The sequence below is a fragment of the Balaenoptera borealis genome (genome assembly GCF_965194805.1).
Source record: "Balaenoptera borealis genome assembly, chromosome: 15".
NCBI classification, from domain to species: Eukaryota; Metazoa; Chordata; class Mammalia; order Artiodactyla; family Balaenopteridae; genus Balaenoptera; species Balaenoptera borealis.
The window spans coordinates 84,430,678-84,455,831 of NC_138871.1; the positions used below are offsets into that span (position 1 = coordinate 84,430,678).

General features: G+C 45.8%; 1 protein-coding gene across 3 annotated transcripts in view; it reads right to left on the reverse strand.

Moving 5' to 3' along the window:
* The window catches only part of ATP6V1C2 (ATPase H+ transporting V1 subunit C2), a 52,515-nt gene extending 31,911 nt beyond the window's left edge, over positions 1–20,604 (reverse strand). For 2 of the 3 annotated variants that reach the window (XM_082357523.1, XM_082357521.1), the window contains exons 1-3: positions 20,054–20,142; positions 18,725–18,879; positions 16,329–16,396 (exon numbers count right to left, since the gene is read on the reverse strand). In XM_082357523.1, coding sequence (XP_082213649.1) covers positions 16,329–16,396; positions 18,725–18,853 — 197 coding nt within the window. In that variant the 5' untranslated portion in view covers positions 18,854–18,879; positions 20,054–20,142. Of the gene's footprint in view, positions 1–16,328; positions 16,397–18,724; positions 18,880–20,053; positions 20,143–20,538 lie in introns of those variants that run through there. The other variant, XM_082357522.1, reaches the window with a different exon arrangement.
* Between the last annotated feature and the right edge of the window lie 4,550 nt (positions 20,605–25,154).

Below are 25,154 nucleotides of genomic sequence, written 5' to 3' on the forward strand. Positions count from 1 at the left end.
GGTGAGGAGGCCTGGTAAAATGCTTGGCAGAGCAACAAAAAATCACCCGTAAACATCAGGATAAAAGCTTAACCTCACTTGCTGTGATAAAGCATTTTTCACTTACCAGATGGGCACAGTAAAAAGATTTATAATTTCAGCACTGGCAAATACTCTAGGAAACGGGAATACCAATGCCCTGTTGACATGGCGTGTCAAATGAACAGCTTTACAAGACAGTTATTTTCAGAATATCAATCAAACGTTTTTAACACACAGATATTTTTGCCCAGCAATTCTACTTCTAGGAATTGGCCCTTCTGATACACTGGCTCCTGCGCAAAAAACCGTATACACAAGGATGTGGGCTGTGGCGTGGTCTGTAATTACAGAAGACAGGAAGTCATCTCAATAGGGGAATAGTTATCAATATTAATAGTTATCAATAGGGGACCCAGCTGATATAATGGATCACCAAGGAATCTCTAAAAAACAATGAGGCAGAGGGACTTCCCTGGCGGTCCACTGATTAAGACTCAGCACTCCCACTGCAGGGGGAGCGGGTTCGATCCCTGATTGGGGAACTGAGATCCCGCATGCCACGTCGCATGGCCAAAAAATTAAAAACAAACTAACAAACAAAAAGCAATGAGGGAGGTCTCTCACAGATTGCCATGAAAGGCTGTACATCACGGAATAAAAGGAAAAAAGGCAAATAATAAACAGTATCTATAGTTATGACCACATTTTTGTAAAAAGCAAAAGACATAAAAACTCAAACTTGTATTATGTATAGAAAAGTCTATACAGATTCGCAATGAATTGTGGAAATGGTGTCCTTTGGGGAGTGGGACTGCAGAGGTGGAATTTGGACTTAAAAAAACCAGCATGATTATGTATTAATAATAAAATGACCAATAATGGTCTTGCAAATACACAAAGCAAGAAGCTAATAAAGGAATAAGTCAAAAGCATGCTACCTGGGCACAGCCCGTTAAGATTTCTTTCAAATTAACTGCTGATACCCTGGCAGTCATCTGGGGAGCCCCCACGAGGAAAATGAGTAAGATGGGGGCGGGGGAAGGCATCACCCAGGTGTGAGGCGGGGCAGGTAGGGAACTGAGAAGGAAGGAGGCCTTCAGGAGCTGAACAGGCAGAATCCGGAGACCTGGAATGGCAGGGATGAGAGTCAGGAAAGACGGAGATGCCTGTGGCCGAGTAGGTGACAGAAACACCCTGTCCTCCCTTTCTACAAATACTCTGGGGCACCTTGAGCACTGCTGATTTCTGCACCCTGGGCTCCAACGGGGCCCCGAATTCCTGCTGCCCCTTGGGGTATATGATGGCTCCGGAGCTAAGAGCACAGCTAGGCAGGTGTTCCTGAGATCTCTGTGTCTACCACCTCTCCTCCTGCACTCTCATCTGGCCGTCTGGCGTGCAGGGCCTCAGGGCTTTTCCAGGCCCAGGTCTGCGGGTGGGAAGGAGCAGCCGGGGCAGGTGGAAGCGGAGGAGGGGGCTGATCGCCACTCACCTGAGTCCACCTACCCCAGGGCTCAAGCACAGAGAAGAGGAGATGCTTCCTAAATGGTGTCTCCACGCCAAACTGTGCGCAGCAAAGCATCCCTGTGGGCCACACTTCCATCAGGGCGCTCCGCCTCAGCTGGGCGATCTGTACCCACCTGCCTCTCCCCCTGCTCTGTGGGAAGGGCTGGGTCTCCTATACCCAGTTCTCTCATAAAGAGAGCACGGCTGTCAGGTTCTGAGGTCCTGAGCGCAAGTCTACGGGACATGAAAGAGGGCATCCCCCCTCCCCTGGGATTTCTGGATAATTCAGGCAGAGCAGACTAAGGTGGGTCTGGTTTTCAGAAAGGACCCCAAGCCTGGGGGGGAGGGCCAACAGGTGACAGGGAGGGAAGAGGGGGTTTCCATAGGGTCTGAAGCAAGGGTAACAGTGGCTCCATCAGGTGAGCTGCCCTCGGTCCTCAGAAGGGCCCTTGGCACAGATACATCTGAATCCTCAGGACAAAGGAGGAGGAGAAGCCCCCAGGAGCTGAGGAAACAGATTCGGGGAGGCCAAGAAACTCCCCGCGGCCCTGGCCCCTGGCCCTCTGCTGGTGGCCGCAGCAGCAGCTAGTACCAGTCCTGTACCCTTGCCTCTGAAGCAAGTCTCCATCCTCCACACCAGCCGCTGGCAGTGCACCTGGGATTGACGTGCCCCGCTATGGGGGACCCAAACCCCAAGCCCCTCCCTCAGCGCTAACTGGCCTCAGAGTCAAGGTAAAGGTGCCACCACAGGCCCAGCCTCCCTCTGCAGCCACACGGCGGCCCTGAGCAGTCAGGTCCAGAAGCTTCCACACAGGTAGGCAGTCTGCTCCCCACCGCTCCTCTGGTGACTCAGGAGCCCCTGGGCACCTCACCCGCTCCTTTGTCTCTCTGCTTCCTCCTCAGCCAAGGGACATGTCCCGCAGCAAAGTCATCAGGAAAATGTGAGGAGAGCAATTCAGTGACTTTCGTTTTAGAAAAACAAGATCCAGTGAGGTCTCTGGGAGGTCCCTGCTCTGGAGACTCTGGCCCCATTTACAGCTTACTTTGAATTCTGCCCTGGATTCTCAGAAACTCCGTTTCAGAAATAGACAAATATTTCCACCTTTAGAGGAATGCCACTCAGTTAAGTCACCCCGCCCCCTGCCACCGTCACTCAGAACAGAATTGGTTCTGGCCAGGATGGCTTTGTGCAGCTTAACTTGCCCATAACACAGCATAGAAATTCTTGGTCCTCTCCAAAAAGCCAACCTGCCAGGACTTCCCTGGCGGTCCAGTGGTTAGGACTCTGTGCTTCCACTGCAGGGGGCACGGGTTCGATCCCTGGTTGGAGAACTAAGAACCCACGTGCCGCTGCCAAAATTAAAAAAAAAAAAAGTCAACCTACCCTCAGAGAAAATTTGCCCCCTAGTGGAACGTGGAGGAGAGGAAGGCTACTTGCTCGGAAGTGGTACCGAAATGCTCCGGGGTCTTTTAGGAATAACCGGGCAGTTAGCTCCCTAAGCATCAGCACACATTTGTCTACGTTCTGGAGAGTTTGCCAAAAGTCAACCCACCAAGCAGCCCGGTCACCACGCCCATCGGCAGGGGCCCCAGGGCTCACAGGTGAAGGGTGCCACCAGAGTGGTACCACCCGCAGCCTTCCCAGGGGATGGAGGGGTCAAGGCCAGAAATGGCAGATCACAAAATGGGATGACAGGTGACTCAGGAACACCCGAAAGTGTGCTTGCTCGTGCTGGTGATCCAAGAAATCCGCATTCACACAATCATACATCATTTTCATTTGGCCAGGGACACAGACAACGTTTTTCAAAGGCACTGAATCGATGGGGGTCTGATAAAACAGCACGTTCTTGCGACCTCGTTGGAAAACAATTTACCAATGTGTACAAGCAACTTTAAATATTTCTATATCCTTTGAACCTGTAATTTCACTTTCGGAAGTGCAACTTTAGGAGGTAACCAAAAATGAAGACAAAGATTTACACTAAGATGCTAATTAGGGTGTTAATTATAGTAGAATCATCTGTGTTTTATTGCCATAAAAAATAAAATGAAACAAGCCCAGCCCCGCCATTAAAAAATCTTTAACATTACTTTAGAGCCATGGAAGTATGACCATAACATAATTTGCCCACCCAGAATCATCACATGGGGTCACAGCTGGAAGGGCCTTCAGGGACCAAGGCAAGGTGGGGACTTGCCTGAGGTCACACAGCTCCTTGGGAGCTGACGAGGACAAAAACAAGGCCTCTAGGACAGCTTGACGCTCCTTGGGAGGGGACGGCCATGGGTACAAATCATCCTTTGGGGATGATGGCGACATTCTGGAATTAGGCAGTGGCAATGGCTGGGCTACTTTGTAAATATACTAGAGACAAATGAATTTTATTCATTAAGGGGATGAATACTGCAGTGTTGAATTGTATCTCAATTTTATAAAAAAATGTCTCTGCCTTTTTCTTGGCTTCAAGGGTGGAGACCCAGCGTGGACAATGTCAAGGTCTGGTGTGGTCATTTATGCTGGATGTCGCCACCTCCCCCAAAGTTCCTTGTCTCTACCCCCTTTTCTCCCATAACCACTATATTTTACAGTTACCAGAAATCTGTCCAAGCCCTGCCCTGGGTCGCTGTCCCAGGCAGGTCATGCCATCTTTGTCCAGGTTTCCTTCAACAGCCTCCTGTGTGCTTTCCTTGCCTCTCCCAATCTGGCCTCCTCTTGCCCCTCCCTCCCATGGCAGCCAGAGGGATCTCTAAAAATACACATTTTAGCATGCCATCGTATTGCTTCAACTCTAGCACTGGTTTCCCAAGAAGTTCAAATATTGACGTTCCAGCTCCTTAGCAGAGTTTACAAGGAACACCCCTCCCTCCGGCCTCCTCTTTCTCCACCCTCTTCCCCTCCCTTGCCCTTCCCAGGCCAGCCTTCTGAAGCTACCTGGACGCTACTCACCCTTTATAACAGCCCAAGTGCCCCCTCCTCAAGGCAAGTCAACCCTAACAAATGTTGTACAGCTGAGAGTCGGAGAACATCTCCACCCACAACACGTTGCTTCCTCTGCTGCACACCTGAAACTAACACAGCATTGTAAATCAACTGTACCCCAATTAAAAAAAAAAACAAAAAACAACTACCATTAAAAAAAAAATTGTTGCCTCCCGCACTCAGCAAAAACATACTGTATCCGTTATGCGCCAGGCGATGTTATGGGAAACAGTGAACAAACAGACCACAGTTGTTGCCTCCAGGGGGCTTACACCAGGACCCTCCCTCCATCACATAAATTATCACTCTGCTAAAGTGCTGGTTTCCTCATCTGGTCACCACTAAACAAACAGATCTCTGAAAACTCATTAATTGAACTATCATCAGCTCAAGCAAAAATATAGTGGCTCCTAGAAAACACACAGACGCCCAGCAAATCCTGGCTGGCTAGCTGGATAAGTGCCTTAGGATGTGAAGCAAGAAATCAGTCCAATGCTCCTCAGAGCCACCATGGTCCCCAGTCTCTCCTGCTTCACTCACGTGCCACCGATAGGATCCAGACGTTTGCTTTACTCTGCTGCCTCATCTCCCAGAATGTGAACTTTTCAAAGAATGGGCATTTCTTTAAAAAAAAAAAAAAAAAATCAGTATTCCTGGGAATCCCTGGTGGTCCAGTGACTAGGACTCCGCGCTTCCACTGCAGGGGGACAGGGTTCAATCCCTGGTCAGGGAACTAAGATCCCGCAGGCCACAGCACAGCCAAAAAAAAAAAAAAAAAATCAGTATCCCTTATGTCTACAAAATAGTAGTACTCAATGCAGCTGTAATATCAAGCTTAGTCCATGGCAAGGGGGCCATGCCCTGGAACCCCATGCTTTAGAGGGTCCTAATCTGGCCCTCATCTAAGTCACTACCATCCCACAGGGTCAGGAAGCAATGCAAAGGTTTGAGGGTCAAAGGGGAGGTATGCAATCACACTCTGGGTACCAGGAGCCTAGCTCACTCAAGGAATAGGTATTTACCCAAGAGAAATGAAAACTATGTCAATACAAAAAACGGTACATGGATATTCATAACAACTTAAATAGTCCAAAACTGGAAACCATCTAAATGTCCTCCAATGGGTGAATAAATTGTGGCTTACCCATAAAATGGAATATTACTCGGCAGTAAAAAAAAAAAAAAAAAAGACTATTAATATACACACCACAACATCGATAAATCTCAAATAATGATACAGGATGGAAAAACCAAACCAAAAAAATAGAGTACATGCTATATCATTCCATTTATATAAAAGTACTAGGACTTCCCTGGTGGCGCAGTGGTTGAGAATCTGCCTGCCAATGCAGGGGACACGGGTTTGAGCCCTGGTCTGGGAAGATCACACATGCCGCGGAGCAACTAAGCCCGTGCACCACAACTACTGGGCCAGCGCTCTAGAGCCTGCAAGCCACAACTACTGAACCCGCGAGCCACGACTACTGAAGCCCACACGCCTAGAGCCTGTGCTCCACAACAAGAGAAGCCACCGCAATGAGAAGCCTGCGCACTGCAATGAAGAGAAGCCCCCCACTCCACACAACTTAGAGAAAGACCGCACACAGCCACGAAGACCCAACGCAGCCATAAATAAATAAATAAATAAATTTATATTAAAAAAAAGAGTTCTTAAAACACATGCAGACTCTTATAGTGACAGAAAGCAGGTTAGTGTTGAATAAGTGGCACAAGGAACTTTTGGGGGTAACAGATGTGTTCTATCTTGACTGTGGTGATGGTTTCACTGATGTATATATGTCAAAACTCATCATTCGAAATGTACACTTTAAAAATTTGCCATTTGTTGTATGTCATTTACGTCTAAATAAAGCCGTTTAAAAAAAAAAAAGCCTACACTACACTGAGGTACCATTTCTTACCTATCAGGTTCATAAAAACCCCCAAATTTGACAGCATACTTGATTAGAAAGATTGTAGGAAAATGGGGAGTCCTTAATTTCATTGCTAGTGGAAATGTAAAATGGTCAGAGAAATCTGACAACATCCATTAAAACTACAAAGGCATATGACCCCGGGATCCAGCAATTTGCTTCTGAGAATTCATCCTGCAGATACACCTGCACAATTATATGTGCAAAGGAATGATGTTGGAGCAAGATTACACCCTGCAGCACTGTTGGTAACGGCCTCCTTCCCCATAAAAGTAAACAAGCCAAGTGTCCACCTCTAGAGCTGGTTAATAAACTATGATACCTCCCCCATGTGGAATGCAAGGTAGCTTAAAACCGAGAAGGCTCTATGTACTGACAAGAAAAATCTCCCAGGATATATTGTTAAGTGAAAAAGAAGCAAGATGCTAAACACGTGGATTACTACTTTGTATTTGAAAAGGGGAGAAATAAAAATCTATGCTGGAATTTGCCTGTATTTGCATAAAGAAGGACCAGAAATGTATCCAAGCGATTCATACAAGCAGCTTCCTAAGTGGGGGCTGAGGAGGGAGTTGGATGGGGAGAGCATAAGGGAAACTTCTCATGTGGAGCCTTTTATATTGGTTTTATCTTTGATGCATGTGAATGTATTACCTGTTCACAAACAAACAAACAAAAAAACCACACACACACACAAAAAAAAAACAAATAAAAAAACTTTGTTATAAGCTTTTAAGTATAAATTTAGAATCCCTGGCCTTAAGACATACTTCCTAGAAGTATGTTAGGATCCAACGGGCTAATAGCTGTGTAAGTGCTATTACTAACACCGGTCCTCAAAGTCGGAAGCCCACCTGCCTCAGGATCACCCAGAGGTCCCATTTAAAATGCAGATTCCTAGGCCCTACCCCGACCGGACCCGATCAGCATCCCTGGAGGTGGTGCCCCAGGACCTGTAAATTTTTTAAGCTCCCCAGGAGATGGTACAGGTGCTAGAAGAGGAGACCCACTACTGTGAGATGGACGTGTACCAGAAAATATTCAGTAATTCAGCACACACTCTGAGCCAGGCACTGCTCTAGGAGCTGCGCCCAGAAATACCGTCCCTGCTTCTACAAGACGCACACAAAGACAAACAAGGAGAGTGTTAAACAGGGGAGTGTGGAAGGCAGAGAACTAAAATAGGGTGCCCTAGAGGGGCTCGGCTGGCTGCGAGCCCCCAGAAGGCCTCTGGAGGGGGTGACATTCCAACTGAGATGCGATGACAGGGAACCCACCCTTCAAAGGGGAGGTGGCAGGCGGGGGGCCTGGGTCAGGAGTTTGGTGCAAACGTACAGAACGAGAAGAAGGTGGTTTGGATGAAGGCAGAGGAGTGGATGGAAACGGGACAGGTTTGGGAGGCGGAGGCCACGGGGCTCGGTCCTCACTGCGGTCTCAAGTGGAGGGTCAGGAAGGAGGGGCCCAGACTGTTTGCTCGGTGCCTGGGCCCCGGGAGCCTTTGACTGAGGTGGGAAAGACCACGTAAGAGGAGAAAAGAAACATATAAGCTGTCCGTTGAGCATGTTATTAACTTTGGACATAAAGCCAATGCCAAAAAAGAACCATTTAAAGCTGCCCCTTAAGCCTCTGAAAATAAGTCTAAGTGGCTGCCATCTACGTAAGGCGTGAAGAGTGCTGTGTGGACAGGACCGGGCTGAGGTCTGGAGAACAGTGGAGCCGTGGCTCCCAGGAGCTGATCCAGGTCTAAAATGGAAGGGGGGACTTCCCTGGTGGTCCAGTGGTAAAGAATCCGTCTTCCAATTCAGGTGACGCGGGTTTGATCCCTGGTCGGGGAGATAAGATCCCACACACCGCAGGGCAACTAAGCCTGCGCACCACAACTACTGAGCTCGTACGTCTCAACTAGAGAAGAGAAAACCCGCACACCACAGCTAGAGAGAAGCCCGCAGGGCGCAACAAAGACCTGAGGCAGCCAAAAAAAATAAAGAAAATAAATAAATAAAAAGGAAGGGCCTGATACTAAATTTAACCTCCAAAGAATCACTCTGTGAGTTTCACAATGTTGCCTGAGGCTGGTGCTGGCCGGTTGCCTCCCGCACAGAAATCAACACCCCCTCCTTCCCTGCAGGTGGGACTTCTGCCTTGGTGAAAACTGCTGGCAGCTGGTTGGGGGCTGTCAAAGCAGAGACTAGCCCAGCAGGGCTTGAAGGAGGGGATGAAGGCAGGGCGGGCGGAAGAGAAGTTAACCGCCACCTGCCAGGAAGGGAGAGAAGCAGGGGGACCAGTGAAGGCCTGACACACATCAGCTATGACCCTGCACAGTGAGTGACTTAACTCTGAGAACATCAATGTTCTCATCTAGAACGTGGGGATGTTCACCCAGCTTCTGGCACTGTGGTGAAGATCGCATGAGGAAATAAGAGAAATGGAAGGCGCCTTAATACAGTGCCTAGCATACAACGGGCAATCAAAAAATGGCCCCTAGCAAAACAGGACCGTGACAACCAGCACGTGGTGTGGACTCAAGACAGGGAACAATATAACAGAGACTCTAGAGACCATCAAGGGGCAACCCTCAGTGGAGTCATAACTGTCACAGACCTTTGTGATCCAGCAGTAAGAGCAGCAAAGTGCATCAAGATTAGAAACATGGACCCAGCAGATATGAAAATCATTGATGCTGTGGGTCCAACAGACAATATATCAACTCTATACAATGAAAACAAGAGACCACACCCATCTCAGGCACCCATGTAACACTTAGAAAAAACAGCAAAGAAAACTTCAAATTCCCAAAGGTAGAAATAGCACTTATTTTATTCTCTTAACAACAAAGCAATAAAATTAGAAGTGAAAAACGAAACAACAAAAAATCTCAACAGTCCAGAAATTTTAAAAAGCATTTAAAAACTTGCAGAACATCTAGAAAAAAATGATAATGAAAATTCCAAAAGTTACATAATATGCCGAGAAAAATCCATTACCTTCAACATTACAGAATGAAACAAATGAACGCAGCATGTAACACAGTTATGTTTCACAGAAAAGAGCAGGAAAATGAACCCAAGCAAAGCAAGAGGAAGGAAACTAAGATAAATGTAGAAATGTGAAAATTAGAAATCAGAAAAGTGTAAAATTGATTTTAAAAAACTGAGAAAAAAAGCTGCTTCTCTTAAAATAGGTGAAACTGCTGGGTAGCCTAATCAAAGAAAACACACACACACACACACACACACACAATGAGAAATTAGAAGAGACAATTATAAAACTCACAACAATATCGAACTCAATGCGAATAACTTGGAAAAGTTGATGGTAATAAATTATTTTCTAGGAAAATGAAATTTACCAAAATCCATACACCTCTTCTCCCAAAGAGAAAACCAAGAGAATACTGGAAAGTTTTGTGAATAGAACTACTCCTAAAAATGCAGCAAGCCCCAATACGTCACAGTGACATATTTTAAACTGTCCAGAAACGGATCAACCCAGTACCATTTAAAGCAGCTGTTCTCAGCTCGGTGCTTTGTGACCACCTAGAGGGGTGGGATAGGGAGGGTGGGAGGGAGACGCAAGAGGGAGGGGATATGGGGATATACGTATATGTAGAGCTGATTCACTTTGTTATACAGCAGAAACTAACACACCATTGTAAAGCAGTTATACTGCAATTAAGATGTTAAAAAGAAAAAACTAAACTAAAATAAAGCAGCTGTTCTCAATCACGGTGCCAGGACAAACAGCAGCATTAGCATCACCTGAGAACTTGCAGAAATGCAGATTCTCAGGCCCCACGTCAGACCTACTGCATCAGAAATTCTGGAGGGGGCCCAGAAACCTGTTTTACCAAATCTTCCAGATGACGTGACTCACACACTTTGAGAGCCCCTGTTTGACCGTGCCATGCCAAGGGTGGCCTGCCGCAGCCCCGGTATCACTGGGAGCCTGGGAAAATGCAGAATCCCAGGCTCAGCCCAGACACACTGAGTTAGACTCTGCATTTTGTCAAGACCCCCAGGGGACTCATGTGTGTGTTTGAGAAGCGCTGTCTAGAGCTCTAGCCCAGTGCTGTGCAATGGAAATAGAATTGAACCACACATACAAAAATCTCTAGTAGCCACATTTTAAAAAGTAAAACAACTAAATTAATTTTAATAACATATTTTATGTAAGTAACCCAATATCCCAAATATTATTATTTTAACAGGTAACCAACATAAAAATATATTAATGAGATATTTTACATACTTTTTTTTTTGTACGTACAAGTTCTTCAAAATCTGATGGGTATTTTAAACTTCACACATCTCGATTCAAACTAGCCACATCTCAAGTGCTTAGAAGTCCCATGTGGTCAGCTGATGTCATTTTGAACAGTGTAGAGAAAATGGAGAAAAAAGGAAAGCTTCCGAATTCTTCTTACAAAGCCACCACTTTTCTTACGCTAACATGGCTTTTTAATTGTGTGCTGTCACACAATAGACCAATTTTAATACTGTGGTTAAGAATGAGGACTCTGGCAGAAACTAACACACCACTGTAAAGCAATTATACCCAATAAAGATGTTAAAAAAAAAAAATCAAAGGGTTACATTTCAGGAGACAAAGCTTGAGCTAGAATAAAGGAATGAGATTCAAAAAGAAAAAAAAAAAAAGGAATGAGGACTCTGCAGCCAGACTCCCTGGCCTCTAACTTTAGTTTCATCAGTTATTGAAATCTCTGGGCTGTCACAGAGTAGGCATTCAATAAATGTTAACTATCATTATGTTATGATAACATTATGATGTTAGTATTATTGTTATTCATGATTACTGATGCAAAATCTTACAACATTAGCAAACAGAGTTCAACATCCCACGTAGGGTTTCTCCTTGGAATGCAAGGATGATTCAATAATTATGATATCTATTAATAAATATACCATATTAAGGTCAAGGGAAAAAAAAGGAACAACATAGGACCAATTCATTATATGCCACAAAAGGAATTTGAAAAAAATTACACTTATTGCAGATAAACTCTTAGTAAAACAGAAACAGATACTTTCTTAGCATGATAATAGTATATTTAAAAACAAGAGCTCAATGATATTTAATGGTGAGCTACTAAAATTATCCAAATTAAAGGCAGGAACAAGAATACGATGTCCACTACCATCACTGACAAATTAAACATTTTTCTGGGCTACTACCCTCTGCAATTAAGCAAGAAAACAAAATGAGAGAAAAGCAGGAAAAACTGTCATTTACAGACAATATGATCACATGCCTAAAAACCTTAGAAAATAAGCTGAAAAATCATTAGAAACAAGGAAATTCCGTAAGTTGTCACATCATTAAGTTAATGTGAAAAATCCCTATTTACAAACAATAAGCATTTAAAGAAAAGATCTCATGTACAATAGCAACAAAATAAAAACTGTAACACTTGGGAAAAAATAAGATACTTTGCAGAACTTTCTGAATAGACCATTAAAGCTTTACCAGAGGAACAAAGAAAAAGAACTAAGTCAACTGAAAGATGAACTGTGCTCATGGAAGCACTCAAAGTTTTAAGAATGTTAATCTCCGCTAATTTCAGTGCAATCCGAAATGAATCATGAATAGGATCTTTGCAAATCTGTTTGTGCTAAGTAGATAACTCAAAATAAAATTTGTAAATATTGGGTTGGATCATGAATGTGCATGTGTGTGTGTGTGTGTCTGTGTATGTGTGTGTGTGTTTCATTTCGTCTTTTTTCACCAGGGAAGGAACCACACAAAACCCTAATAATGGCTACCTATGGGGAGAGCGACTGGGGTGAAAGTGGAACTTTCAATTTTCTTTTTGTACCTTTTTATACCATTTGATTTTTTTTAATGTGTAAATATATTATTTTTAAAGTGTCAACAATAATTATCTGAGCAATGAATAAAACACAAGTAAGACACTTTTCAAGGTCTGTATTAAAAAATACTATTAAGCGTCCTGTTGGTGCTGGTGGGAGCCACTGAGAGGAAGGGTAGGCACAGATGGACACTGGGTGAATTAGTGAATCTGGTTCAAGGGTCTATTCCCCCTCCACTGCCCCAGCCCACCCAGCTCTTTCTAGGAACTTCTCTCTGGGCATGTTTCCTCATCTGGAACATGAAGGAGTTCGATTAGATAGATCTCTAAGGACCCGTTCAGCTCTAATATTCCAGGATTCTTTCTTCCGTTCATTCATTCAGCTGGTCTTCTGGAGCTTACAGTCTAGCTGGGAAGACAGACAGTCATCAAATGATCCCACAAGAAAATGCACAAGGCCACCATGGAGGGTGTTATGAAGAAGGGGGTGCCCTCAGTTGTCCTAGGAGAGGGTCAATCAGCAAGTCTGAAGGCAGGGGGTGTGGGTGAGAGGAGAGTCTGGGGGAGCTGAACAGGATTAGCAGGCGATAACAGGGGCGAGTGGGATATAGGGAAAGTCAGTCATTCCAGAGCGCAGGAGGTCAGCACACACACAGTGGGACTACCAAGCAGCCCTGAGGACTCAGCACACAGCATAAACAGGCGTTCGACTGATACTTCTCCAGTGAATCTAAACTGCGTCAATGCAGGTAATCTCATCCTGATACTCTTGCAGTGACAGAGAAGGGAAGCTTGGGTAATTTTTTTTTAATTATATTTTTGCTTCTCTTTAGAATGCCCTTAGAAGAACCGACTTCCTAAGACTTGCATCACTAAGCAGACAGCCACACTGGCATATGGAATCTTTGATCAGCCAACCCTCAGTCAACTTCACGGAGCCATGTGGATAAAGAAAAGCCACCAGCTATTCCGCAAGCCAGGTAATGCACTCAGGGGCAGCTGACAGTCACCAAAGTACCAGAGAAACTCATGAGGTGCCTCTGACAGCCCAAGTGCCAGTGAAATGTAATATTTTAACCAGCACTGCAAAACAGGCTAAGATACTGGGAAGGACTCAAACGTAGAAGGGAAAAAAAAAAGGGAGGGAGGGCTCTTCTAAAGGTAAAATCATTTGGTTTCTCAAAAGTTCGTTAATTACAGTGCAAATACAGAGTAAATTACCAAAGACAGCATGGGGGAATAAATCAAAAACAAAAGGAAGGCTCCAGTAAGCAAAAGCTGCCTTCCAGCTACGTGGAAAAACACTCTAGTGCACCGAGTAAATAAATAATAAAAGGATGTGGAAACAATACACCTTGAAAACTCCTGATCCTTCTCTGTTCTCCTGGCCAGTAGCAGTGCTGACAAGTTTACGCTGCCCGGGTTACATACCCAGCTAGCATTTATTTATCCAATAACACCTGCGTACTTTTAACTGAAGCTGATCTCTGTATTTTATTAGTGTATCCCATTATTTTACCCCAAGCTCCAGCATGAACCCCCAAACAAAAGTTATCTGACCCCTAGACTAGATAAATGCTAGAAATAAGAATTTCAGGGTGTTCAGACCACACCGCTTTTCTTCTCCCCCTGAGAGGAAGGCTCTTGGGAATATACACCCACAAGGAAAAAATAAAACAATGCACAGTGATTTTCATTCTTCCATACCGCACCCTGTTTAAAAAAAAACAAAGTCTTTAATTCATTCAGGTGTTATCTGTTTCACAATTACAGCCTTAATTTGGCTTACTCACGCATTTTCTTAAACACAAGTAACTTGTGCAACCTATAGGTACCGGACAAAACACATACGCTTACTGAAAAAAACAAAGAAACAAACAAAAAAGCAAAGTGGAAGTGATAATAATCCAAGATCACAGAATTTTATTAGAGGTAGAGGGGGCTTTGGTGAATAAGAAAGAGGTTAAGGACTTGCACCAGGGAAGAAAACTGGTAGCAAAGAAAGGTATAGAAAAATGAAAATGCTGGCTAACTGTCATTTCTGCAGCAGGCCTGAGAACAAGTCACACTTTTTTTTTTTTTTTAACAATTCACTCCCCTGAAGCCAGCACTGCTGCACCTCACTGCATAGCCTCGTCCTGTGGTTTGTCAGGGCTGCCCGAGGAAAGGCATCTCCAGCCCAGGACAGTGGGCTGGCCTCCATGGTATCTGTTAGACCCACCTCCCCATGGAGCGGAGCAGCCTAAGAAAGGAGCTGATATTTAGGGATCAAGCCACTTTTTCTTGGATGTTAGTTTCTCATAGAACACTTCCTGGGATTTGCTCATTCTTGATTCAACATGATTTCACTCCCCTTCATTCTTCCCTGAAAGCACAGAGATGATCGCTACTGTCCCATTTCACAGATGAGAAAGGTGAAGGTTAGTTTTCTTTCTCGAGGACTGTGAGCTGCAAACTGCTTGGTGATTAGGATTGCCTCTATGTGGTTAGTCCAACATCCCACATAGAGCAAAATGTTACTAACAAAGGATTCTTTTTATTCTTAGGCGATGGGTGGCTGAACAGCAACTGGAACACAGAAAACTTAATTTCTAGCCCATGGCACCAAGCTGCAGATTAGGAACCTCGAAGTATGATCACTAGAACCTCCTAATTACACAATTTCCACAAAACTGCATCAGAAAAGGCAGCAGCTTGCACATCACCATTCCACTGAGAAGGTAAAAAGCACATGCCCACAGGCCCTGAAAATAGGAAACCCTCTACAGAGGCTCAGGCAGTCAAACCCTGGTCTCCCCTGGTCATGCAGATTGGTAGGTATATGCCTTGGCCCCTGAAGACTCTTTCCTCACCTATCTCACCTGTACTTTTCTTAAAACCAAGTGAAAACACTTGTCAAACAAGTTTCATTTTCACCAAGACAAGGAAGTATTATTATTTAAAATCTACCTAAAAGGTAAATTATGGCAAATCCATATGGTATAACATTACAGTGGACTAGTTAACGGTTAGATGCAAAGAACAAGATATGAAGGGAAAAGCAAGTTACAAAACATGTGTAATATGGGGACTTCCCTGGTGGCACAGTGTTTGAGAATCCGCCTGCCAATGCAGGGGACGTGGGTTCTAGCCCTGGTCCGGGAAGATCCCACATGCCGCAGAGCAACTAAGCCCGTGAGCCACAACTGCCGAGCCTGAGCTCTAGAGCCCGCAAGCCACAACTACTGAAGCCCGCGTGCCTAGAGCCCGTGCTCCAAAACAAGAGAAGTCACTGCAATGAGAAGCCCGCGCACTGCAAGGAAGAGTAGCCCCCCGCTCGTCGCAACTGGAGAAAGCCTGCACGCAGCAACAAAGATCCAACACAGCCAAATAAATAAATTAATTAAATTTAAAAAAAAAGATTAAAAAAATTTTTTAAAATGTTTAAAATGCAATTACGGACTGACATGAAACTATCTCTAAGAAATGTGCTTAAGGGGAAAAAGCAAGGTGCAGAATATATGCTATCATTTGTACAAAATTATTTTTAAGAATATGTTCATATTTATTTGCACATGTACAGGCTATCTCTGGAAGGCTCTCCTAAAAATTATAATAACATTGCCTTAAAAGAGGGAAAATGAGGGGACAGGAAACTGAAAAATAGGTGGGAAGAAAAACAATTTTCACTGGATAGCTTTCCTTTGTACTCTGAATTTTTTACTACGTGCATATGTTCCTACAAAAACAAAACCAAACAAAAAACTTAAAAAGCCTTGGGGGGAAAACTGCACCAACTGTTTTTCTAAGTGTTTCAGTACCTCATGCCATCTTATGCCGTAGCCCTCTTCATTTTGAAGGCAGCCCCCTAAGAAAAACTCTGCCTCAGCAAACAAAACTACGCAAGGGACCCCATGTGCAGCTATGGACCTGGCACCCTCATGGAGACCTGCCCTGGCTCTTCCTGTGACTTCCAGGACTGGGTTTAGGCAAGTATGGCCTCAGCCAAAGCAAGAGCACTGTGTCCTCTGACAACAATGTCAAATTCTCACTTGTATGTAGTAAATAAGAAATATTTTACCTTTCAGCAAAGATATCGAGTTTCCCCAACTCATCAGAGAGGCCAACAAGGGAATCCAAGGTCCCCACCTAGAAAGATCGGAGAGAAGTTAGATGCTCAGGCTTTGTAGCTGGTGGGGGTGGGGGGGGCACGGAGTTTCAACTATAGTGCAGGGAATTCTTCTATCTTGACTCAGTTGTCCTTGGTCAACGGTGAAACTGGAAACTGAGAAGAGTTCTCAAGGGAAATCGGTGGATTTTGGATGATGATGATTATTACTATTATTATTTTTTTGGCCAACAGGATAAACTGTCATTTCTGCCGTAGAAAGGAGTGACTATGTGTCGTGGTCTACCCTCAGCTTATTGTCGTCTAAGCATGGCAGTCCGCTCTACAGGGGATTAATCCCCACAGCCAAGGAAGCAATGAAACAGAAAGCAAGTCAAGGAAGTCATCATTTCTGAAAGCCTTTCTTCTCCAAGGTAGTCCAGACAATCCCTATCTCTGGTCCTCTCTGCTGTTATTAACAATGATCTTACTGGGGCAAGGGCAGCTTTTCCTCCTGCTCCCATTCATTCATGAAAGTCCTTTTCTTTACAGATTACTTATGACGAGCTGTTTCTTGTGTAAATTATTACTGTGTCCAAAATTGTATTTAAAGGTCTACTCACAGAATCAGAAGGAAGAAGTTTGTTATCACATTATCAACCACCCATCAGATGTTGAAAAGTAATCAGGGAACTATGAAGTCTGGATATTCCTAGTAAGTGTTGTTTCTTTTCAGACAACTTAATTTTAAGCAACATTTGGCAGAAGTCATGTCTTTTTTTAATCTTTGTACCCTCGGGTCTGGCACAGCGCTTCACACGTAGTAAGCAGTGAGTGGATGCTTAATTTACTAACCTTCACAGTATCTGACCCTGGACAAACAATGGCAGGTTTGAAAAATCAGCAAGATGTGGGTTCAGAACCCAGTGTTGCCACTTACCAGCTCCACAACCCCGGTCTCCTTTCTCAGCCCATCCTGATCTATAAAGTGGGAGTTGTGAGGATTCAGGAAGATGCGCTAAAAGAGCCTGGCCCCCAGCATACCGCTCCATAAACAGTAGCAAATGTAGTAACATCATTAACGACTATGCAAAAAAGCCAGAGGGGCGAACTGAGGTTTGAAAGAGGATTACACCTCAGTTTACTAGAAGAGCCACCTCTGGGCGTTTAGCACCATCCCTCCAGAATCCATGACATATTTGTAGGGCAGAGAGACTGCCTTAGGCTTCTTCCCCTTGGAGGAAGCATGGCAAAAAGTCCACTCTTTTTGAAGTAAGAAGATTGCACATATCTTGCTCCTCTTCCATGTTTGTTTCATTTTAAAATCTCTTTCTGGGACTTCCCTGGTGCTCCAGTGGCTAAGACTCCACGTTCCCAATGCAGTGGGCCTGGGTTCGATCCCTGGTCAGGGAACTAGATCCCACATGCCACAGCTAGGAGTTTGCATGCCACAGCTATGAGTTCGCATGCTGCAACTAAAGATCCCGCGTGCTGCAACTAAGATCCGGCGCAGCCACATAAATATTTTAAAAATAAATAAATAAAATAAAATCTCTTTCTGCCATCTGCCCAGTTGTCACTAAATCTCCTTCCTTCTCTCTCCACCAGAACCAGAGGGATGCTGGATTGCCAGCCCTGCTCCCAGTTCAAGAACACAATCAAGGATGAACCTCTTGGACTTTCCTGGTGTCGCAGCGGTTAAGAATCTACCTGCCAATGCAGGGGACACGGGTTTGAGCCCTGGTCCGGGAAGATCCCACATGCCACGGAGCAACTAAGCCCATGTACCACAACTGCTGAGCCTGCGCTTTAGAGCCCGAGAGCCACAACTACTGAGCCTGCGTGCCACAACTACTGAAGCCCGTGCGCCCAGAGCCTGTGCTCCACAACAAGAGAAGCCACTGCAATGAGAAGCCCGAGCACTGCAATGAAGAGTAGCCCCCGCTCGCTGCAACTAGAGAAAGCCCACAAGCAGCCAAAAATTTTAAAAAAAAAGGATGAACCTCTCCAAGCCTGCACATTTAAAGTATATTGTTGGTCTTCTTAGATGTTGAAGATAAAACAGGAAGAATCTGAGAACTCAGTGAGGACCCAAGTGTGTTTAAGACACTCTTTCCACTTTTTGAAGACACTGCTAGCCGTACCCTTGTCTCCCTCTCATTCTGTCCTGTGGCTCTAAGTCCACAAGCATCACAGTTAATTTGGGGCTATTCATGAAGTCCCATCGAGACCAGTCCTCCCGTCCAGCTTCACAGCCAGGCTGATCCTCAGCACTGGTGCCGTTGCCCTGTTGTTTTCTCCTTGGCTTTCCAGAAGACACCCACCCCACCCCAGCCCATCACCTCCTTCCTCCTCCTGGGGTATTTTACCTTGAAATCAGGAATCGTGAATTTGGTGTTATAAGACAGGTTTGACTTGGAGGTTACTGTATTCATCCTCTCCAGCGCTTGTAAATTTTCCTTATCTCCAGGGGCAGAAATTAACCAAAACTCGGACATGTTTCCAGTCTTCTTTTATCCAGTTACTGACCAGAACCACAGCAACATACACAGACAGAAACAGGAGAGAAGTGTCAAATATCTCTACCTGTTCACCACTCCCTTCCCTCAGAATTAATCCTCTCCACTCTTCCCATTTCCCGTTCCTTCCCCCTTTGACCTTCCAGTTCAGATTCTACAGTTCCAAGGACAGCCATCTGCCCAAAGCTTATCTCCACTTGGAAAGCCCTCAGGTCTTCGTAAAGACTCCCAAGGACCCTCCTTCCCAGGGTGGTTCTGACTGGTTTTGAGGAGAGAAGGAGGAGGGGAGTGTGATTGCTGTCCCTCCTACTTTCAGTGAAAAACCCATTCCTGGCATCATAAAATGGGGGCCAGTAAGCTGGACTTGGGCACCTTCTGGACTGTTTGTCTCCCTTCCAGGCTGCACCTCCAGGGATGTAGGATTGGGGGGTTAGAGGGGTGGTGAGGCAGGAACCAGACAAGGAGGCAGTTCCACAATGGGCAGGCTGGGCAAACCCAGATATTAACTGACCAACCTTGAGACTGGAGCTAGCTTTACAACGACTTCAGAAGAACCCATTTCTTTATAAAATAAGGAGGGGAGAGGGAAGGTAAGGGGGCTATTAGAGTCGTTTTTCCACAAGACTAGGTGTCTATTCTGCAGAGGTGGGTAACGCGCTGGGTCCGGCTGGGAGTTTCCGTCCAGCGTCTAAAGTCGATTAGCTCTGCTTATTCAAACGTGTACACACCCACACCTCTCTCCCCTCGGCCTGTTTCTCCCTTCCATCGCCTCCCAAAACGTCTCCGGGTGGCTACGAAAAAACCAGGATAATAGCCAGAGACCCATCGTGCAAGCTCTCCTTGTTGACCCCCGTCTCACGCCACTCCAAGACAATCTTAGTCCCTCCTAACCCTGCGCACGCCGAACGCAGTTCCTTTCGCACTCGACCGCTGATGGCCTGGGGACAAACTGGCCCTGCGCAGAACCTGGGGAGATGCCACCTGCCCGGCCCCTGGGAGGGCGCAGCAGAGACGCCGGTTCCCCGGTTCCCACGGAGAAGGCTCGGCCCTGGACGGCGCCCCTGGGCCGAGGCGAAGCGGGGACCAAAGCGACGCGGGCGGCTCGAGCTGGGCCCCCGGTTGCGACGCGCGACCTCTCCCCACGCCGCCTCGGGCCCCCGACCCGCCGCGCGTCCTTACCGGGAGCCCGCGGGCCTCGCGGGCAGGGGGCGGGCTGGCGCGGGCCCGGAGCGCACGGCCGGCTCCCGGGAGGCAGCGGCTTCTGCGCGACGCCCCGCCCCGAGCTTTTATCCGAGCCGGAGGCGGCCGCCCCGCTGGACATTTGCATACCGGGCCGCCCGCCTCCAGCCGCCGCCGGGCAGGGGGCGCCCGCCGGGCCCCTGCGGCCGCTGTGCCACGCGAGAGGCAGGCGGATCCAGCCCTTCGCGACTTGGCCAAGATCCCCGAGCCCCGACCGGCTGGGCTGGGTCCCGGCGGGATTCTGGGGAGCATCGGACGGGGCCCCCAACCCCACGACGGAGCAGAGCGGACGACCGAGAGAAGCGGGGGAGGCGAAGCACTCGGCACCCGGACACCGCCGCCTCGAGTCTCTCCACCTCCACCCCATCCCCAGCCAGTGACAGGGAACAGGGTCTCAAGGGGAATCACCGAGAGACAGAACTGACCTGTGGAAAGTGACGCAACAGGTTCACATATGTTTTGGAACACACACCTGGGCAGAGGAATTATCTTCCTGTTGACGTGGGCGTGAGCTTGCCCTTGGTTGCCAAGGAAACTCTCCACTGCAGGATACGCCCACCTCACCTTACCCCCTTCCTAATCGTCTTGACTTACTATCTGGCACCACGGTGTGAGTTTATGATCGGTGCTGTTTGGAAGAGAGGGAAACCCCAGAAATTAACATGTGAGTGTTAAAAAAAAAAAGATACCTCTAAGAATTCATTTTCTCTGGAGTCAAGGAGGAAACTTTAGTGCATCCTTCTCCGTGGATGGTATTTTCAGTGATTTCTGGGAAAGATTAAAATCTCAGAATTATTCTTTAGGGGGCAGGGGGTGTTGAAGAAGTTTTGGTTGCTACCCTGAGAATGGGGTCCCCCTTACTGTATGAAACTAGCCAGATGGGCAACCTATTATCAGGAATGCTTTTAGATCTTTGGAAAGAGGTGTAAGGTGCCCTGTGCTGGGATGGGAGGCCCCAGATGCAGGACAGAAAGGTGACTTTTAAGGTCACAGCAGGATCGCTCTGCAATCCTACTGTGGATTTGGGGTTGGCAGATTGGAACTCCCTGCACCTGCGCTCTGCCTCATCACGATTGGGACACTCAAGTGCATTAGTCAGTCCTTGCAATATCTTCCTGAGGGAGGACACCTGAAACCGAGGGATGAGGAAATCCAGTGCGTGCAGGAAGGCTAAGTGGCAATTCCAGGGAAGGAGCGGCCCGGTCAGACATTGACGTGGGCTCTCCAATTTTGGACTTCATCTGGAAATGCCATTCTTTCCAGCCAGGGAAAACAGGATCCTAGAGCTGGGAGCAGACCTCTTTTATGAACAAGAGTAGCGATGCCCACAGATGTTGCTTGAATTGTCAGGTGTCACGCAACTGATAAATGGCAGAGCTATGAGTGGAACTCAGGCCTCTGATCCAAATCCTGTGTCCTTCCCACTGCTCCCAGCAAGCCTGCAGGCCTGGGTCCTAACTCTAAGAACCTGTGCTTTCCATTTCAGTCCACGTTTTTCTAGCCTTCCTTGTTCAGAGACCTGGCTTCCCAGAGACTGGGCAACACATTTAGAAGTGTCCCCAACTTTGCTTATGAAACCTCTTCTTTCTATAAATATCGTTTCCTCTAACAAGCTTTTTTCATGAAATAAGACTCCGACACAAAATAACTCCTGGACATCTGATTAAGAAAAGAATAAGAACTGTAGTGTTCCTTGTCTTACTTAAAAATCTACAATCTTTCTGGTCTTTCACATCTTAAGTTTCTTCTTAAGTATTGGAATTTACAGTAGTTCCTATCTACTGCTTTAGGGGTCGATATCAGCTATCCTACCCTTAAGTCTGCTTGACTTTTTTTCAAATAACCTCTTTTTTTCCCACTTATAAGTAATTCTACGCATCTTATAAAAATTTGCAGAGCGTAGAAAAGTATAAAGAAGAAAGTAAAAATCACCTGTACTTCCACAATCTGAAAATAACCACTGTTAACATTCAAATTGCCTTTGTTATTTTTTAATGTATATTCATATGTACAAATATGGACTTCTGGCATGACTGAGATTACATGCTATACATAAAGTTTGGCATCCTGCTATGGATTGGTTTTTGTTTTTTGGTTTTTTTTGGCTGCATTGGGTCTTTGTTGCTGCACGCGGACTTTCTCTAGTTGCGGCAAGCAGGGGCTACGCTTCATTGCAGTGCGCGGGCTTCTCATTAAGGTGGCTTCTCTTGTTACGGAGCACGGGCTCTAGGCGCACGGGCTTCAGTAGTTGTGGCATGCAGGCTCAGTAGTTGTGGCTCGCGGGCTCCAGAGCGCAGGCTCAGTAGCTGTGGCGCACGGGCTTAGCTGCTCTGTGCCATGTGGGATCTTCCCGGACCAGGGCTCGAACCCGTGTTTTCTGCATTGGCAGGCGGATTCTTAACCACTGCACCACCAGGGAAGCCCCTGGATTGCTTTTTAAAGATCAAAAAAAAAATTATCATTCTATCTTATCAGTAAAGGATAACCCAATGTCATCAGCAATTTACCACAGCTCAGAGCTTGAGTCAGATACATTTGATTTCAAAGGCAAATAAAGAGATCTTGTTGGACAGCTTACACCTTGAAGAAAAAAAAAGAGAGAGAGGGAGAGACAAAAACAACACTGTCTTGCCCCAGGGCTTTTTGACTTGCAGTTTTCAAAGAGAGTATATGTACTTATCAGTTTTAAACTGATGTGTTATTCTCTTTATTTCCCTATAAAGTGAGACCAATCTTTAAAACAAAGAAAGAGGGAGACATCAACCAAAAGTTGTGGAGCTCGATCCTTTAGGCTATTAGGAGAATATAAAGCAGCATTCCCACCCCATATAGAACAAAAGCGGTTTCCTTCCATGTATCAGCCTGAAGCAGCATTTAAGGCCCATATTCAGCGTCTCCACCCCTCCCAGAGTCTCTGAAAGCTGCAGCTAAGTTTAAGTGCCTTGACCACCACTTATAAAATACCCCCAAGGTTATGAAAAAAACGTTCATGGACACAATCCTGAAAGAACCCAGGTCATAAAGAATGCTATTTCTTCCTGGAAATATAGGCTGAGGAGGAAATGCCATCAGCCCTGAATCATCTCTAGCTTATTATGAATTTGGCTTCAGCTAGATATTCCAGAAATATTTGTGCCGCCGGCACTGGTTGTGCACTGAGCCAGCTGAAGTCTGTGCAAGATGGGACAGTTCCATCAGGTTTGGGAAGCAGAAGGACGAGGCTGGCCTAGTTGGTCTGTTGTCCACCAGACCTCTCCCAGGTGGTACCCTTTCAGACCTCTTCACTACTTCATGGAGACAGCCCTTTCCAAAGATGCTGTCCCCAAATTAGCGCAGACACATAATTCCACCTACGATCAGCTCAGGTGGATTTTTCTAGGCTTTGCTGAGAAGGACCCAAGGAAGTTTTTCTGGAGGGACAGGTCTCTGGTAGAGAAAAATGTAAGCCGAATTTGTCCCTTGAGTGGCCACCTGGTGTTGTAGAAACAGATTAGGCTTTAGAATCAGATAATCGGATTAGCTGCTTAACCTTGCTGAGCTGCAGGGTTCCTATCTGAAAAAAGGAGGGCAATTATGCTCAACTTTCAGGCCTGTTCTGAGGATAAGAGAGAACAGCATCTGAGGCACCAAAGTCAGAGCCTGGGAACCAGCTGTGCTCAGTAAATGTTCCTTTCCCCTCTCACTCCCTCTCCTTTCTTAGACGGTCTTTGTGGTTTTACACTTTACGTTTGGTACATTATTATAATCCCTTGTTATTGCCCGGCATCTTTCTCCAAGGGCCCAAAGTACTTTGATCTACATTTTGTCATCTGGCCAATACCCTTGTGATTTAAGGACAGTGTCCTGATGGTGTTCATTTTTTTCTTGGAGAAAATAAGACGGAGGAATTCTCATGATTCATTTGCTCAAGTGCATAGAGATAAGGAGAAGGCTTCTCTGTTCATTTCATTTAACAAGTTTTTTTGTTTGTTTTTGGGTTTTTTTGTTTGTTTTCTTTTGGTTTTTTTTTTTTTTTTTTTTTCAGTATCTTCCAGCCTCTGGAGTTTGCAAAAATAAATCAGAGTTTTCAGACTTGTGGTAGAGCAAAGCAAATATGGTTAACAGAATTATGAGCAGTCCCAACTCACGAAGGTTTGAATATAAAACACTGAGCAGGATGTGATACACGCATAAAAATTAGATATAAACATTCAGGAAATGCCGTGATCCTCATTTCACAGATGAGGAAACAAGCCCATTAAGTGAGCTGATTGAGAGCACAGTTAATGGTAGGCCTCAGATTTGAACTTCATTCTTCTGAATATCGCACAACAATATCTAAACTACTGCTCTACTACCTGGTCCAAAGAACCAGCTACTGGTACACTACGTGGAGTTAAATTCCTGGCTTTCCCACTCATCAGCCAAGTGAACTTGCAGTTACTTGGGTTCAGAGGGCTGTAAAATGGGGATAATAATAGTTCCTGTTTAATAAGGTTTTTCTGGGCTTCCCTGGTGGCTCAGTGGTTAAGAATCCGCCTGCCAATGCAGGAGACACGGGTTCAATCCCTGGTCCAGGAAGATCCTACATGCCGCGGAGCAGCTAAGCCCGTGCGCCACAACTACTGAGCCCATGCGCCTAGAGCCCGTGCTCCGCAACAAGAGAAGCCACTGCAATGAGAAGCCCATGCACCGCAATGAAGAGTAGCCCCCACCTGCATCAGCTGGAGAAAGCCTGTGCGCAGCCATGAAGACCCAATGCAGCCAAAAATAAAAAAATAAAGTAAGGTTTTTCTGGGGATTAAATGATATGGCACAGCGACCGGTCCCTATTAAGTCATCAGTCAAAGTATGCTCTGAGTATCAGCCACCTTAAAAACTTCACTCTTCTCTGCTTCTTTTTCTCCTTTTGTTTCTCATTTCTAAGTTCCTTTTTCCCCTCCCAGGGTTCTTTTGGAAGATACTGATCCTGCCCAGTTATAAACACGTGACCTGTCTGTCACTCATGCATTCAGCTCTTCAAACATGTCTTTGATGTAGTTAAGCTGGGAAGAAGGAGAGG